The sequence below is a fragment of the Aulonocara stuartgranti genome (assembly GCF_965226115.1).
Source record: "Aulonocara stuartgranti genome assembly, chromosome: 9".
Classification (NCBI taxonomy): Eukaryota; Metazoa; Chordata; class Actinopteri; order Cichliformes; family Cichlidae; genus Aulonocara; species Aulonocara stuartgranti.
This window is the reverse complement of record NC_138960.1, coordinates 33,128,117-33,145,539: the sequence shown is the minus strand read 5'-3', so window position 1 is coordinate 33,145,539 and position 17,423 is coordinate 33,128,117. Positions and strand designations below refer to the sequence as shown.

The following is a 17,423-nucleotide window of genomic DNA, read 5'->3' as shown; positions in this document are numbered from 1 at the left end:
TCACTACGGCCGTCTTCTTCTGTTTGTCTACCACCACTATGTCCGGTGTGTTAGCCACCACCATTTTGTCCGTCTGTATCTGGAAGTCCCACAGGATCTTAGCTCGGTCATTCTCCACCACCCTTGGGGGCGTCTCCCATTTTGAACTCGGGACTTCCAGGTTGTACTCAGCACAGATGTTCCTGTACACTATGCCGGCCACTTGGTTGTGGCGTTCCATGTATGCCTTGCCTCCTAGCATCTTGCACCCTGCTGTTATGTGCTGGATTGTCTCTGGGGCATCTTTACACAGCCTGCACCTGGGGTCTTGCCTGGTGTGATAGACCCCAGCCTCTATGGATCTTGTACTCAGAGCTTGTTCTTGTGCTGCCATGATTAGTGCCTCTGTGCTGTCTTTCAGTCCAGCTTTGTCCAGCCACTGGTAGGATTTCTGGATATCAGCCACCTCCTCTATCTGCCGGTGGTACATACCGTGCAGGGGCCTGTCCTTCCATGATGGTTCCTCGTCTCCCTCCTCTTTCTTGGGTTTCTGCTGCCTGAGGTATTCACTGAGCACTCGGTCATTTGGGGCCATCTTCGTGATGTATTCTTGGATGTTCGTTGTCTCATCCTGGACTGTGGTGCTGACACTCACTAGTCCCCGGCCTCCTTCCTTCCGCTTAGCATACAGCCTCAGGGTGCTGAACTTGGGGTGAAACCCTCCATGCATGGTAAGGAGCTTTCTTGTCTGTGTGCATGTCTGAAGTTTAGTCTCCGACAAGTGAAATGTTCAGCTGGGTTAAGATCAGGTGACTGATTTAGTCATTCTTTACTTTAATAAACTCCTGTGTTGCTTTGGCCATATGTTTTGGGTCGTTTTCCATCTGCTTTATTAAATACCAGCCAATCAATTTGATTGCATTTAGCTGGATTTGAGCAGACAGTATGTCTCTGAACACCTCAGGAGTTCATTGTGTTGCTTCTGTCATGTGTCACATCATGAATAAACTTTAGCGTCCCAGTGCAACTGGCAGCCATGTGCGCCCAAGCCATCACACTGCCTGTGCTGTGTTTTACAGTTGATTTGGTATGCTTTGGATCATGAGCTGTTTCACACTTTCTCAGTACTTTTTTCTTGCCACATTTCTGGTAGAGGTTGATCTTGCGTTTATCTATCATGAGAATGTTTTTCCCAAACTGTACTGGCTTTTTTAGATTTTTTTGTTTTTAGCAAAGTCCAGTCTAGCCTGTCTATTCCTGAGTTTTATGAGTGGCTTTCACCTTTCAGTGAACCGTCTTATTTACTTTCATGCAGTGTCGTCTTCATGGTAGACTTTCATATCCATACGCCTACCTCTTGGAGAGTGTTGTTCACTTGTTTGGCTGTCATGAAGGGGTTTCTTTTCATCATGGAAATGAGTCTGGGATCATCCACCACTGTTGTCTTCCGTGGACGTGCAGGTCTGAGTTTACCAGTGCCGTGTGTCTTTCTCAGGATGTTCCACACTGTAGATTTTGCCTCTCCTAATATTGTAGCAATTTCGCTGATGTTTTTTTTCTGCTTCAGGATGGCTTGTTTCACCTGCATGGAGAGCTTCTTGACTGTATGTTGTCTGTTCACAGCAAAATCATCCAAATGGAAGCACTACACCTCAGATCTACTCCCGACCTTTTGTCTGCTCAATTAATAATGAAGGAATTTCAAACACCTGCCCATGAAATAGCCTTTGTCAATTGTCCAATTACTTTTGTCCCTTTAAAAAGTGGGTGACACATGTTAATTAGCTGAAAATCCTAAACACAGTTTGAATGTGGATACCCTCAAATGAAAGCTGACATGGACACACTTAGTCCATGTCCATTATATAACTATAATTGGAAAATGTTTTGATAAATAGGTGAAAGATTTATGGTACTAACTTTACATACAACAAATTATTTGTGATTATTATTATTATCAATTAAATGATTTATTTATTTAAATTTAACCAGGAACTGAGCTTTCAAAATATATAATCTCTCTGTCCTGGGCGGCCATGGTAAACATCCTGGGAAAACTATTTCAAGTATTAAGTATGAACTGTAAGGACAACATTTTTCCTTAATATTTGGTTACCTCTCTTTACATGAATACCTATTGTGTGTCAAAGCACTGAGTTTTGTGTAATATTTCAATATCTTAGTGTGTGATAGATCTGCCTGGTAAAAATATCGGAAAACAAAGAAACACTAGGTGCATGAAATAACTTGAGTTTAATAAATTCAGCATTTATTTGATTCTATTACACTCTAATGAGCAGAACTATGTGAGGAAGTCAGTAGTTTGTTTAACAAAAAATTGAAAAACTCTTTAAAGTAACCATATTTTAAAAAGGAAACTCTTCTTGTTTAAATGCTACTGTAGTAAATAAAATATAGAAGGCAACTGTTTTGTTATAATCTGTCACTTCAATTTGCAGAATAAACTTTCACCCTCTAAATTATTCATAGCTTTACAGAAAAAAGGCCAAATGTCTAAGCACATGATTTTATCTATATTGCCTGTTATTCTAACAGCCCGATCACCGTGTCAATCAGCTTTTCCACTTCCTGTGAACTTGACCTGCTGTTCTCAAAGAGAACACACCTGTTTCCACACTTTTCAACTATTTCTTTCAGACCGGGTTGGCAGGAGTGAAGGAAATCCTTCAAGGTGATTTCTGCCTGCTGCAGGTCGCCTCCTCGTGTGAACAGGATGATTGTTTTTTCTTTAACTTTACTCCCAAAATCTTTTTCTAACTTTTCCATGATGTCTCTCTCACCATCTGTAAATCTGCTCACATGCATCACGAGTACATACACACAGGGTTCTGACCCACAGAGCTGTTTACACTGTTTTACATGTTTGTCCCAAACTGATGCTTCAATGTCATCATCAAAGATATCTGGGCTATCAATCACACGTACACGTAAGTCCTTCATCTCAGTTTCTGCCACCTGGAATTCTGTGGTGACCGGCTTTGAACTGGGTTTAGACATGAAGCTCTTCTTTCCGAGGATGGTGTTTCCACTTGCACTCTTTCCAGTTCCAGCCATTCCCAGTAGAACAAGGTTCACTGTGGTGATAGCACGCTTTCCTGTATTGATATGTACAAATAATAATGGAAAGAAATCAGTTGGTATCCTACCTTAAGAATGAATAAATGACAAAATAAACATGTATGGTTTCTTTAAATTCAGCTACGTTGTAAAAACATGCATCTTACTTTTTAAACTCTTCTTGGTGTGTGTAAATAATTCTTTGCTAAAACTGCCAACTGAATTAAAAGGGCATAAAAGAATTTTGTCAGTTTTTAATGACACATCTGGGATCATGTGAAATATTCTCATTCATGGAACAGCACAACTTTTTGTATTTGTTGGTAAGACGCTCCTGAGAGAGATGTGAGTTTACCTGGCTTTGTTATGTCACTGTGTGATCTGGACATTGTTTGTGATTCATAGTCAAACCTGTAATTTTGTTACAGAGCAATTATAAACTCAGCAGGCAGCTGTTTAATGTTTTATAAAAACTTAATTATTTTTATAACAATAATAAAAATGCAAACCTTCTCTATAAAATACAAACATTTTATAGTATCTGTGTACAGAGCTAAAATAAAGAAAATACTTCAAATTGTGTTTGCATGAAGTTAACAGTCACAGTTCAACAAGTCTCAAATTTCACCTTTGCCTCTTAGAGCCTGGCACCAGTAGTCTGTGTTTAGCCAGTTTGTCCAGTTCACTGAAAAGCTGCTGGATGGTGCAGGATGTGAAACAGTAACCTGAGGGTTCACATGTCAGTGGCAGCACGACTGTGAACTCTTCTCTTGGTTTTCCAGTTTTCTTACTCAAATCTTCTATTTGCTTCCCCACATCTTCTGGTGAAAACCCATCCTCTACCACCAACAAGCACATGTCACTGTGGGAATTCTCAGAAAATAGTTCCTGTATGTCATCACAGAATAAGTACAAGTCAGGTGTACATGTGATCTCATATGTATAATTCTCATATATCTCGATGTTTTTGAGAATCTTTCTCGTGGGTAGCACAGACAAATCTTTCCCCAGGATGTTGGTTATTAGGGCTTTCTTCAAAGACTCTGTTTTTCCAAAGACAACAACTGAAATCTTGTCTGTAAAAATAGTGAATCACAGTTTTATTTTTTGATAGTAACAACACTATATATAAAATTTAAACATGTGATTTCAATAAATATTTAGTAGATATAAAAGTGTTGCTTTGACTTGGATTATGCTTTTTAAAAATATAACATTACAGAAACAGTGACAGTAAACTTACTATGAGACATGCTGCAGGCAGAGGCTGTGTGGATGTCTGCAGGCTGTGACACTCTCTGTTTGTTTTATATGAACCAGTTATGCAAATGCTGGAGGTGTGTCAAAGTCTGCAAATACTTTCTTAGCAGTGCAGCAACAAGACTGAAAAAAAATTAACACAGCCTTGAGATGACAACATCTGTGATATTGTGGGGAGAAAACCCCAGTTACATGACGCCCTATGAGCAAGCACTCTGTGACAATGGAAGTATTTACTTGTTTGTAACAGGGGAAAAGAGTGTAATTCTGTTCAACGTGATAAGAAGAAGTCAAAGTTGAAATTATGAAAAGTGAAGTGAATTATGTTGTATAAATGTGACTATTGTAATAAAAAAAAAACCTTTTGCTACAGCGATGAAGGGAGGAGGGGGGGGAGGGAACAGTAAGATAAGCTCAAATCAGATGATGTCACAATAGATGATTGGATACTGGTAACGCTGGATGTTGGTTGTGTCAGAGGATGAACAGAGACCCTCTGCAGATAAAAATTAGTTTCATTGGGTCATCGCAGACGAGTCAAGGACTGGTTCACACAGTGCATTTTTGCAGCAAGAAACAGTGGATTTGGTCTTGTTTTTCCAACCCACTGTGGTTCTCTCTCTGTCTCACTAAAACCTAATAGTGTAGGTATTTAGCAACAGTTTAGATTTAATTATTTAAAATTTACTTAATAAAGTGTCCTATCTTCAATTAATTAAAGTCACAATTAAAAGTTTATTTTGTGGACATTTCCTGTTTTTGGTATGACTATTTGCAACCACCTTATTGAGGTTCTAATAGGTTATTATAGCTTCTAAAAATTCAGGTCCCTGGGGCTTATTTCCCAGGCCAAAAAAATTAATCCTTCAAAACATTTCCAAGTGCCATAGATCATTAGGGGGGGAGCTACCATCAGTTTCTGTTAATCAGTTGTGGTAAAACCCCATAGGTCAAAGACTCAGATCCTTTAAGCAGAGAGCCGGTCGAGACTTCTGTACAGAGGTTCTGCACAAATTCTACACAAAGACTTTAAAGTTCTTAGTGAGTTCATGGAGTAGTGTTTCCAGGCATCCCAAAGAAGGCATAAAAGGCCCTGGAAACAATGACGTGTCTATTTTCATTACCCTGAGGTTTGTTACATGGAATACATGGAGTTGGTTTCATTAAAAGACTTATTGATTAAATGACATTGTCTTTCTACAGGAAGCTCATATGTCCAAATCATCTGCACACACATCCACCTTACCAAAGTTCCCTCACACCTTTTACAGTATAGCTCAAGGAGGTGTAGCTATATTGACAGTGTTGGGGAGTAACAGAATACACGTTCTGGCGTTATGTATTTAAAATACAAAATATGAGTAACTGTTACAGTTACTGTTTTAACTTGCCTAAAGAAACATATTTAACATATTTCAACGATGTCTTCTCTGTGCGGTTAATGAATTGTGAAATAAAATATGTCATATAGCCTTTTACAAGTCAACAATTGCAAAAAATAACTTAAAAGCCTCTGGAATTAAATAATGTTACAGAAATAATGCCTCATCTGCAGAAGAAAAATTACCAGTACTGGGTTGGTACGAGGGAAATTTATTTTCCAGTTCGTCTGAAAAGATGGACTTTCTTTTAGAGATCTTTTAAACATCATTAGGCGCGTTGCTGCATGCTGTCTGTCCCGTTTGTGAGCGCAAAACAAGCACTCACAAAGCATCAACTCGGGGATGACGTCACAAATATCTGTCGGAATATAGGGAAACCTGGGCATTTTTATCAAAACATGAAAAGAGGACATGTCCGGGGAAAAGACGACGGTTGGTCACCCTAGGTTGTCTGCTATCTATTTTTGGTAATTCCACACTGGTGGAAACCCAAATAAAACACACATTAAGAGGCTCTAAAGCCTGGGTCTCAATCTCGCGACCTCTACTTGCAGCCCGCCTAGTGACGTGAAGAAATATTTTTAAAAATTATTGTTCAAAACATTATTCAATATAAAGGCAACAGGCAGAGTGTTACAGGCATAGCCCTAAAGAATGTAGCCTCATGGGCAGTGTAGCCCAGTTGTAAGTAATCTATTGAGACTCGACTGTACACCGTGTTCGTGTTTTCCTCTGAAACAATAAGTTCCGTTGGAGCAGTCTTTCAACGCCTCTCTCTGTCTCTCGCTAGCAAAGTTGACCCAGACAACAAAGTAAAGCTAGTTTTTGGTTACGAGCCCGACATGAACCCGACGTAATAGCCAGAGGTCCCTTTACTACGGTTGGGAGCCGCGGACCTGTTTTAATTATGCGCGGAATAGTTTTCTATACATAGAATTTTCTATATGAAAGCTGAGACTCTACATTATATCCATGTCCATTATATAACTACAAATGGAATAGGTTTAAGTAGGTTTAAGTAGACAGGTAAAAAAGATTAAAAATAAATAACTAAATATGTATTTCCAAATACATATGGAACTAACTGTATGGACCAAATTGACAACGACTCGTCCTTTTTTCATCACTTCTTTTCTTCACTTTTGGATCACTATGAAACCACACTTATAATAGGAGGAGACTTCAATCTGGTATTGAATCTAGAAATTGACAGGTTCAGTGAGTCAAAAGAAGTGCCAGACTGCAGACATTCTTAAACAACATGTGAGTGATTTAGGTCTTTGTGATGCTTGGTGTTCATGTCGCCTCTCAGGGATTACACATTCTTGTATAGACTACTTTTTAGTTAACAGATGGATTACAAGAGATATTACAGACACTATCAGCAATCATTCACTGAGTCGAACTCTCTGAGACAGAAAAGAGTCAAAATAATACCTTACTCTTCTCATAAGAAAAAGAACAAACACTTGTACTAAAAACAAAAATGTAATCTTTAGAATCTGCTTCCTCGCCACAAGAACATATAATTAACACCATGAGAAAACTAAAGCTAGAATTAAATGAAATGAAATAATTAACAGAAGAACATGGTTATTGTTGCAAATCTGCAATTGGAGAGCTTTGAACGTGGTAATAAATTTAGGAAATTCCTTGCTAATGGGTAATGATCAATAAATAAAAACGCAACTGTTTATTCTATTAAAGAGTCAACTGGGAACATTACTCATGATCCACAACAAATAAATACATCTTTTTATGAGTTTTATGAAGCTTCACAGCATCACAGATTATTCCCTCCATCATTGCTTTTGAAGAATTTCTTAGCAATATAAATCTACAGAATTTAAATGATGAACAGATTGTAGCTCTGGATCCACCTGTGTCAATGTCTGACTTCCATGAAGCCATACAGCATCACCCAGACAATAAAGCCCCAGGTCCGGATGGTTTTCCAGCTGATTTTTATTTTAGCCCATGCTAGCTGGATATGCTGGTTTTAACAGGGAGCCAATGAAGGGAAGCCAATAGGAGAAACATGCTCTCTCTTTCTTGTTATGAGTGGCTGTGTGCAGACAGGAATAGGACCCAAGGTGCAGACTCAGGAGACAGTCGTGAACTCAAAACTAGTGATGGGACGTTCTGTATCGAGGCTTCAGAGCGTGTGTCGAGTAATGGAGGGGGCGTTTCCGTGATGCGCGTATCGAGGCTTGCTTCATTTATGGGAGGAGCTGAAAATGATGACATCCGAAGCCTCGCTGCCCGGCTGTACCACGTGACTGGTTCATGAAGTGGTTCGAACTTTGCCGCGAGATATGACAGCGATATAAACCCCTCAGACTTCATTCAAAAATGTGGGTGTTTGATGGAGAGTTGCGGTTAGTGAGAGTTTGGAGACAGTTTGGAGGTTTATGAGAGTGAGGAGAGAAAGTCAGGAGAGAATGGAGCCAGCTAAGAAGAGGAGGATGTCCTCCCCTGTGTGGGAACATTTTGATCTTATTCCTCCCAACAAGGTATTTCTACAGAAGATGTATTTTCATGATACTGATGGTGCAATACAATTTATGTTGAGCTGTCTTGACTTTTGTACAAGGTGAAGTGTTTGCTATGTGCCAGGGAGCTGGGATATAACAACAACACCTCATCCATGCTTAGGCACTACAGAGCTTTGCATGAGAATAAGGGGGACACCGATTGTGGAGCAAGACCAGGTGAGCCATCAAATGCAATGATAATATAGCATGCAGTAATGTTACTAAATGATATAACAATATTATACAACTGTTATAAGTTACGTGTGTGCTATTTATATTTGTGCTTTATCTTTATTGCCTTTCCTCAGGAGAACAATCTCAAATAGATGAAGACCTGGTCAGCATGGTGATTGAGGACTCCCAGCTATTTAGCATTGTGGAGGACAAAGGATTCAAAAGATTTGTTAAATCATTAAATCCTAGCTATGTTCTCCCCACTAAAAAGGCCATAAAAGCAGTGAAAATTTAGTTTTTACAGAATAAAATGTGAACAGGCAGGACTGAGGCTCAAAGCCTCAGTGTGTAGCTGTCCATACCTCAACGTTACAAAAGCACAACCACTGTCCACACCCCAACCACACCTCACCTCACAGTAAATGATCATTTCCATTTCAAGCATTTCCAAATAATCATTTCCCATACTGCCACTATAAATATACACAGTATACTGCCATCACTACAATATACATGTTTTACACACTCCTTTTGTTGTTGACATTTACAGGCTGTGTGCAAAATGCCACACTCTTCAAATTCATGCCAGCTATTATTTTTACGTCCAGTAGGTGTCCTGCTAGAGCAAATGAAGCTTCATGAAGCTTCGCGTTGGGGTGAACCAATTGGATGAAAAGCTTCAGTGCTTCATGGGGCTTCATCTGCCCATCACTAGTCAAAACAGCTTTAATGTAAAACTCAAAATATAACATAACTGGAAAAAATCTAAATAAACTTAAACCGGAGGACTGACAGAACACACAGCTAGGTAAACGGTAGATCGCAACCCAGACACAGAGAAACACAGGGCTTTAATACACAGAGGGAGCAATCAGGGAATGAGTAACAGGAGGGAAACACAGCTGGGGCAAATCAGGCCTAACGAGACAAGGGGAAGCGAAACCAGATACATTAACATCAGACATGGACTTTCAAAATAAAACAGGAAACATGACACAGACTGAACTAAAGACACAGACTCGCACGCACTGTAACAGAGGGAACAGAGACGTGGGACCAGTGCAGACACAGACACTGACTGGACACGGGGATATAGCAACTGAGGATACACAGAGACGCGAACTAGACAAGGGGATACAGCTGACAGGGGAGACAGAGCAACTAGAGAAGACAGAGACAAAAACCATAAGACAGAACTCAAAGAAACCAAAGACTAGAAATTATAAATAATATAATAAACTCAAAATCCTAACATTTCTAGTCTCTGCCAGTACTCTTGCTGCAGCATTTTGGATTAACTGAAGGCTTTTAGGAAGTTTTTAGAGCATGCTGATAATAATGAATTACGGTCGTCCAGCCTAGAAGCAAGAAGTGCATGAACTAGATTTTGGGTGTCACTCTGAGTCAGGATATCTCATATTTTAGAGATATTTTGCAAATAGTAGAAAGAAGTCCTACATATTTGTTTAACATCTGCATATTTTAATTATTAAAATTTTCACTGAGTCTTTGCAAGTGTTCGATCCACAAACATCAAATGCTCATTTTTTTTTTGCTATGATTACTGTATGTATTCTTATTACTAGTGCTATTATTGTTAGATATAGGTTTTTTCAAAGGTATGTTTGAATCATCAAAGGGTCTCTGTTACTTGAAAAACCTTTGGTCAACAATGAATATTTACCAAACTTCATTTTATTGGTGAATTTAACATGAATGATTTACATCAACAGGCTATAAACAGAAACACAATAAGAGACAAACTCCATGCACCAGTTTCAATAACAACCGAATTCATAATCAGTCGCTGATTAAAGGCTGATTTTGACGAAGGCAAATAAAAAGGGAAACAAAAGAAAACATTTCTAACTGAACAGTTCAGGCTAGTATTTCATGCTCTGTTTATATCTTTCTGTTTAACAACTTATCATATCCAAGCACTTCATAGTGTTATCATTGCTGCTGTTCTTGGATCATCCTGATCACTTTCTCCATTAAAATTGCCACTTGATGTGATGTTGGCCTGCTGTTCTCAAAAACAACACACCTGTTGTCACACTTCTGAATTATTTCTTTCAGACCAGGTTGGCAGGAGTGAAGAAAATCCTCCAGCTTAATGTTTGCACAGTGCAGGTCGTCTCCTCTGGTGAACAGGATGATTGTTTGTTTTCTAACTTTGCTTGCAAAAGCTTTTTCTAGCTTTTCTATTATGTTTCTCTCACCATCTGTAAATCTGCTTGCTTGCATCACAAGTAAATACACACATGGTTCTGACTCACAAAGCTGTTTGCACTTTTTTACATGTGTGTCCCAAACTCGTGGGTTGATGTCATCATCAAAGATGTCTGGGTTATCAATGACACGTACATGTATGCCATTTATCTTTGATTCTGCCCTTTGGCACTCTGTGGTGACCGGCTTTGTACTCGGCTTACACTTGAAGAATTTCTTTCCGAGGATGGTGTTTCCACTGGCACTCTTTCCCGTACCGGTCATTCCCAGAAGAACTAGGTTCACTTTGGTATCAAAGTGATTTTCTGTGTCAATGAAGAACAAAAATAAGTGACAGTGAAATAGAAATAAATATTCTTTCCAGATCTGAAGAATAATCATCTACAGCTAAAACACTTACAAGACTTTTATCTGAACAGTTAAATACGCATTTAAGTATACACATAATTATATCTGCATGCAGTTCGCATAATTACACCATGCTATTCCTGCACAAGAGACTCTTTATCTCAATATTTTAACTTCCTGATTAGATAAAAAGTAAAAAAAAAATGTTAATAATAGAGATAAAAATTTCAAAAAATGTCCCACATTTGAAACTATGTACGGGGATAGTGTAGGGCTCTTTGTTACATCTGCCACTTTTATAAAAAGGCTAAATAAATGTTTTTGACATACACATCCACACACAGAACACGACAATATTGTGAGATACTGCTGATAAAGCTGAGTCTTGCCTTCCATCCATTCATGTTTGCTTCTTAAACATGAATTTAAGCTGAGGTCTCCCAAAGCTGTCATAGATTGGGGATCTGCAGCAGACCTGTAATATAACAGAACTAAATTAACTCACCAGGAAACTTTGTTTTTTGGGCAAAAGATCTATTATGTTTGAAACATTACAATATATATATATAATAATAATAAACCTAATAACTAATGACTTAATATGATTATTCAGATTAAATAAAACACTGTTCTTCTTATGCAAACTTATGTGATATCATAAATATTCATTATATGTTACTGATTTTTTAGGTTTACCTCTTATGACTTAACCCCCGCTGTTTGTAAGGCAGTTCTCTGCAAAGCTGCTCCATGGTCATATTCTTGAATGGGTACTCTGTAGGTTTAGAACTCAAAGGCAGCACAACTGTGAATGTATCTGTAGGTGTTCCACTTTTCTTGCTCAGATATTCTATCTGATTCCACACATTTTCTACTGAAAAGTCACATCTTACCACCAACAAACACATGTCAGGGTCTGGATTCATAGCAAATTGTTGTTTTATGTCATCACATTGCACGTCCAAATCTGGCATGCATGTGAAAACATATGTCTCGTTTTCATATATCTTGGTTTTTGTTAGAATCTTTCTTGTGGATAGCACAGATATGTCATCTTCCAGGATGTTGGCTATTAACACTTTCTTCAAAAACTTCCCATTTCCCAGGATGACGACTGAAATTTTGTCTGTGAACAAACACAAAATCCTTTTTCTCTGACACTGTTTAAGAGCAACATTTTCTCTCTACTGCTACAAAATTCAATCATTAAAACTGTTAAAAAAAACAGCTATAAAGCAAAGAAACCTTTTCAAATAAACTTACCTTCAGACATATTTCATTAGTCTGGTGTGTCAAAACTCTGCACGGTGTCTTCTGCAGGCTGTGCTGCACTCTCTCTTTATTATATGTACCTGTTATGCAAATGCTGGAGGTGTGTCAGCTGTGGAGCTATAAATAAACCATGTGTTGAAAAGAAGCTTTAACATTCTTCTCGCTCACACGTGCAGTGAAAACAGTGACATTAAGATGGCTAAATTTCCAGCAGGTAAGACTCAAAGTTAATCTTCTGTCTGTATGATTGTTTTTTGTTGTGTATACAGGTTAAATCAAGGTTGTAATTTGTGTTTCAGGTCCTGATTTGAGGATTGTGATGCTTGGAAAGACCGGTGTGGGTAAGAGTGCTGTTGGAAACACCATTCTGGGAGACAGATATTTCAGATCTTCTCCTTTATCACGGTCAGTGACTGAGGTCTGTCAGAAAGGTGTGACTCAGTGGGGTAACAGGGTAGTTAGTGTTGTAGACACACCAGGGATCCTGGACACTGCAAAATCAAATGAGTTCATCAAAAGAGAAATTGTGCGTTGTGTTGAAGTCTCCTGTCCCGGTCCTCATGTGTTCCTGTTGGTCATCCAAGTGGGTCGATTCACCAAAGAAGAGAAAAACTCAGTGGAAGCCCTGCAGGAGCTGTTTGGCCAGGCTGCAAATCAGCACATGATCGTGCTGTTCACTCGCGGTGGTGATCTTGGAGGCATGACCATACAGGAGTACGTACGTGAAGCTGAGGAAGGACTTCGCCGCATCATCCAAAGCTGTGGAAACAGGTTCCACATCTTTGAAAACACCAGCAAAGACAGAACGCAGGTGGTGGAGCTGGTCAACAAGATTGATGACATGGTGGCAGCAAATGGGGGCAAGCACTACACAGATGCCATGTACAAGGAGGTGGAGGCTGCAGGTATCATGGGACTTAAGGCTGTTCAGTATGAGTTCCTTGAGGCCCTACTGAAGCGTATTCAAAAATTTTTTCTCATTCTTCACAGAGATTAAACTATTGTAATGAAGAATCTAGGCTCAGCATGTATCGATTAGGAGTCTCTGACACAGACCTACGATGTATATTGCTGTGTAGCATCAATAAACTTGGATGTATGAAAAAAATGTAAAAAAAATATTTTGATGATGTTGTTTTGCTTCTTGGTGTTTTGGTACAGACAAAAGCATTTTAAAATAAATAATAATCACAATATGAGCTCTGCTTCTAAAGTATATTTTGTCTTAGGTGGATCTGGTCCAATTTGTAGTGGATGTGTGATCATGACAGTTTATTGTGTATTTAAAACTTTGCACTATGTAAATTCATTAATTAATGTATTATGCATTAAATGTGAATTGTGTGTATTCATTATCACTGTAAACTTCATTAGAAATATAGTGCATATATTTAATGTTGACTTTTCATTAAGTTATACAATTAACCATTTATAAATGTTTTGAAAATATAGGGTTAAGGGTTAGGTTTTGGACAACATCATCATGATTATGTCAATAATAAAATTGATAAAATTGATATCTTTTTCTCTTAATATTTTTTTCTATTTTTCTATTTTTCACATTACAACATGGACAAACACATTTTTCAAAATATATACATGTACAAATACATGCAAATTCTATTCATTTAGTTCCTTTAACTGGAGCTCTGTTAGTTAAACAATGTTGAATTGAACAGCTCAAAATCAACATTTCATTTTCCATGAGAGATAAGGTGCAACTTATGAGTGAGTTTTTCCTCAAAAATTCTTTATTTTACTACATTTATATATTTGGGATGTTTAGTTATTTAGATTTTAATTTAAATTATTCATTGGGCTATGTACATATTTTTAAATGCCAAAAAGACAATACCACTGTGTTAATAAAAAGGAGAAAAAACTAATGAACTCAAAGAGAAGATATTACTGACTGTAAAAGTCAAATGTGGATTTCTCAAAGTGTAGTTCAGAATTAGGTTTTTCTATTATTCAGTATTTAGTTGATCTATTTTGAACTGACAAAATGACTCAATATTCTATGTAAATAAAAGAGAGGTGACATTTATAATTTAATGGTTTGGTCATTTAGTGTTTGAATCTTAATCATTTAAAATTTCTCTCCTGAGAAATAATTTCCTTACATCGTTTTTAATTTTAGAAACATCCTGGCTCAGATGACACTGAAAAACTAGTTCATGTATTTATTATTTCTAGACTGGACCACTGTAATTCTTTATTATCAGGATGTCCTAAAAATTCACTGAAAAGTCTTCAGGAAGAGTGATTATACTGGCTTCCCTTCATTCCCACTGTTGCCAAAGTGGTTGTTCATTGGGGTCATATGTTTGTTGAGTTTTTTTTCTGTCTTCTCAGTCTTCTTTGTATTGTAGAGTCTCTACCTTAAAATATAAAGCTCCTTGAGGTAACTGCTGTTATGATTTGGCACTGTATAAATAAAAATGAATTCAACTGAACTGAATAGGGACCGTTTTCCTCATTCACACAAAAGTTTAGAAATAAGATTCAAGATTCAAAGCGTTTATTGTCATGTGTGCAAAGAAAAAGCTTTTCTCTAATGAAATTCTTTCCCTGCTGTCCACATGCAGATGCCCGTTAATATGTACAAATGGATAAAATACAAATAGGATTAATAAATAAGTGGAAACAAAAAAAAGAAAAGAAATTGAAGTGTTAAATAGATTCAATTGCAAAAGAGTTATGAGCTTAATATGCTGGTTTGATATGTGAGATAACCTGATGTGCAAAAATTAACATTAATGTTAAAATAGGTCAGCTATTCTAAAGTCAGTAAATAAGCTTAATGTAAAAAGCAGAGCTGGATTTTGGTTACTTAAGTACATGTGTGAAAGAATTCAAAACCTAGTCTTACTTGACCAAACAGCTGGCACTAGCAGTATAATGATGTCAGTGCAAAGTTTTCACTTTTTGAGGGCTTATTTTAATTTGAAGAAATGTGATTTTGTTCTGTATTTTAGTGTTGGACCTGAATAGGTCAGTTGAGGTTCGTTGATTGATCACATTTGTCAATCTTGAGCTTAATATATTTTAAAGGAGACAAATCTGAGATCTGTTATATAAAAAGTATTTACTTCCTTCACACAAGAAGGAAGTAAGACACCTTTTAAACCAAACAACAAGGTTTTCACACTTGAACACGTTTCTGTAAACAAGGAAACCAAAGTTTCCAGAGATTTCTGAGATCTCTATCAGGTTCTGTAAGATGTTCCGGTTGCATTTTCTTTTTTACATGAATTAGATATGCAAAATAATGACAAGGAAATGTAGTCCTGTCAGTTCCAACAGAGAACAGGATGTATGAATTTTTAGGATCTGATAAGATCAAAACAAAATTCTCTCTATCTTCCATGTCTAGTTTAATTGGATGCATTCCAAATGTGCCTTTTTAAGGGGAATTTTTTCTGTCTCTCACACCCTTGAAACCATAAATATAAAAGGAATGTTTTAGATGCCAGGGTTTGGCAAAGATGTAAATGCAGGCCTCTCAGAAGGAAAGGACTTGATGAAAAGCAATATTTTACTGCTGATGTAGATCCAAAACCAAACAAAGTGCAAAAGAGAAATCCAGAGCACGAGGAACAGAAATGTAAAGTCCCAGGAAACGCGTGTTTTCATTTTCTTGAGGAACTCAAAAAGAGTAACTCAGGGAAGAACATGAGAGAAAATAAACAGATTTCTCAGTAAAGAGGAGACAAGACTATGAATAGACATAATATTGATTGGAGAAAAAGCTGATGAAACTGACGGCCTAGGGGTCAAGGTCCACCCAACCACTGCGTACCACCCGCAGGCCAACGGGATGTGCGAGCGTTTCCACCGTTCGCTTAAGGCTGTGTTCCGTGATTCTCTCACAGATGCCAACTGGGTGGACCGCCTTCCATGGGTTTTACTGGGGTTGCGCTGCGCGGTTAAAGAAGACCTCGGGGTTTCCTGGCTGAACTTGTCCTCGGTCAGCCTCCCCGGGTCCCCGAGGAATTCTTGCCCGAGAGTGCACCCCCCGTGCTTTGCTCCCTCTGTGCTGTCTCTCCGTCCCCCAAGAGACTCATTTTCTGTTCCTGGCACAGTGCACCATTGTCTGCCCGACACCTTTGTTCCGAGGTCGTTGGACTCTGCAGTTTGTTTTCGTCAGGCATGACGCTCATAGGCCTCCGCTGCGTCCACTGTATGACAGCCCCTTTAGGGTTATTCAACCGGCCGGAAGCATTTCCTTTTGGACTTTGGGAGTCAGCAGGAGGCTGTTTCTATTGACAGACTTAAACCAGCACATGTGCTTCTGGATGATCAGGTGGTGCCGGCTCAGGCCCCCTGCTGTGGCCGTCCGCCTTCCACTGGACTGGACAACTCTGCTTCTTCCTCTGGGAGCGCCCCCCACCTGGCGGGGCCCGAGCTATCTTCAGGTTTTCCTGACCGCCCATGCCAACCTGGTCCTCAGGCTCGTTTCTCCTCAGCCAGCTCTCCACCTCCCCGGTTCAGCTGTTCTGGACGCTTGATTAAAGCAAGGGTTCTGGACTAGGGGATGACCCTACTGGGTGTTCCGGGGGGGGGGGGGGGGGGGCATGTGTGGTTGACCACTGGAGGGCTCCACTCACACCCAGTTCTCAGGAAGGGTTGTTGCTATGTTTTGGAGGGAAAGGTATTCAGTTGTGTGGTGACGAGTAATAAACGAGGAGTGTTAATCGAGAGCTCTCGTGTCGTCTGTGTTTACTTCCACAATGTCAATATAGTACGAGGTTCAGTTAGCTTTGCACAAAAATAGAAAAGTCCTCCAAAGACCTACTTTTTGCTTTCTTATTCTGAGCACATTTATGAAGCCTTTACATTTTTATTTTTACTTTAGCCAGGAATCACAATTTGAATCAGTACTTCAACTTTTATTGGACTATTTTTTAACAATGGTATTCTTACTTCTACTTAAGTGCAGTATGTCTGTACTTTTTCCACCTCTGTAAACTACTGAGAGACATGAAAACACATACAGTACTGTGCAAGAGTACAGATCCAGCCTCATTTTTGTATTTTGAAGTAATGAAATGTACAAACACAAATAGAACACGTTATATAATGCAAAAACTGATTGTTTTGCTGCCATTTGTTCAATTCATTGTCAAAATGATCCCACAAGATCTCCAACACCACTGGCTGA

General features: G+C 38.6%; 2 protein-coding genes and 1 long non-coding RNA gene across 3 annotated transcripts; 1 reads left to right on the top strand and 2 right to left on the bottom strand.

The window, feature by feature from the left end:
- Nucleotides 1–2,282: 2,282 nt before the first annotated feature.
- Nucleotides 2,283–4,327, bottom strand: LOC309713825 (GTPase IMAP family member 6-like). The gene is made up of 5 exons (XM_082545691.1): nucleotides 4,301–4,327; nucleotides 3,686–4,133; nucleotides 3,413–3,468; nucleotides 3,225–3,275; nucleotides 2,283–3,095 (listed from the first exon to the last, which is right to left on the bottom strand). The coding sequence occupies exons 1-5, from the start codon at nucleotides 4,308–4,310 to the stop codon at nucleotides 2,524–2,526; spliced, it is 1,137 nt and encodes a 378-aa protein (XP_082401817.1). The 5' UTR covers nucleotides 4,311–4,327; the 3' UTR covers nucleotides 2,283–2,523.
- Nucleotides 4,328–10,086: 5,759 nt separating this feature from the next.
- LOC309713832 lies at nucleotides 10,087–11,725 on the bottom strand. Its single transcript, XR_014278698.1, has 3 exons — nucleotides 11,684–11,725; nucleotides 11,377–11,462; nucleotides 10,087–10,944 (listed from the first exon to the last, which is right to left on the bottom strand). It is a non-coding gene; the product is annotated as an uncharacterized lncRNA (long non-coding RNA).
- Nucleotides 11,726–12,418: 693 nt separating this feature from the next.
- On the top strand, nucleotides 12,419–13,256 carry LOC309714620 (GTPase IMAP family member 7-like; the record flags this gene model as incomplete). Its single annotated transcript, XM_082547162.1, has 2 exons — nucleotides 12,419–12,473; nucleotides 12,559–13,256. The coding sequence occupies exons 1-2, from the start codon at nucleotides 12,455–12,457 to the stop codon at nucleotides 13,254–13,256; spliced, it is 717 nt and encodes a 238-aa protein (XP_082403288.1). The 5' UTR covers nucleotides 12,419–12,454.
- Nucleotides 13,257–17,423: the final 4,167 nt, after the last annotated feature.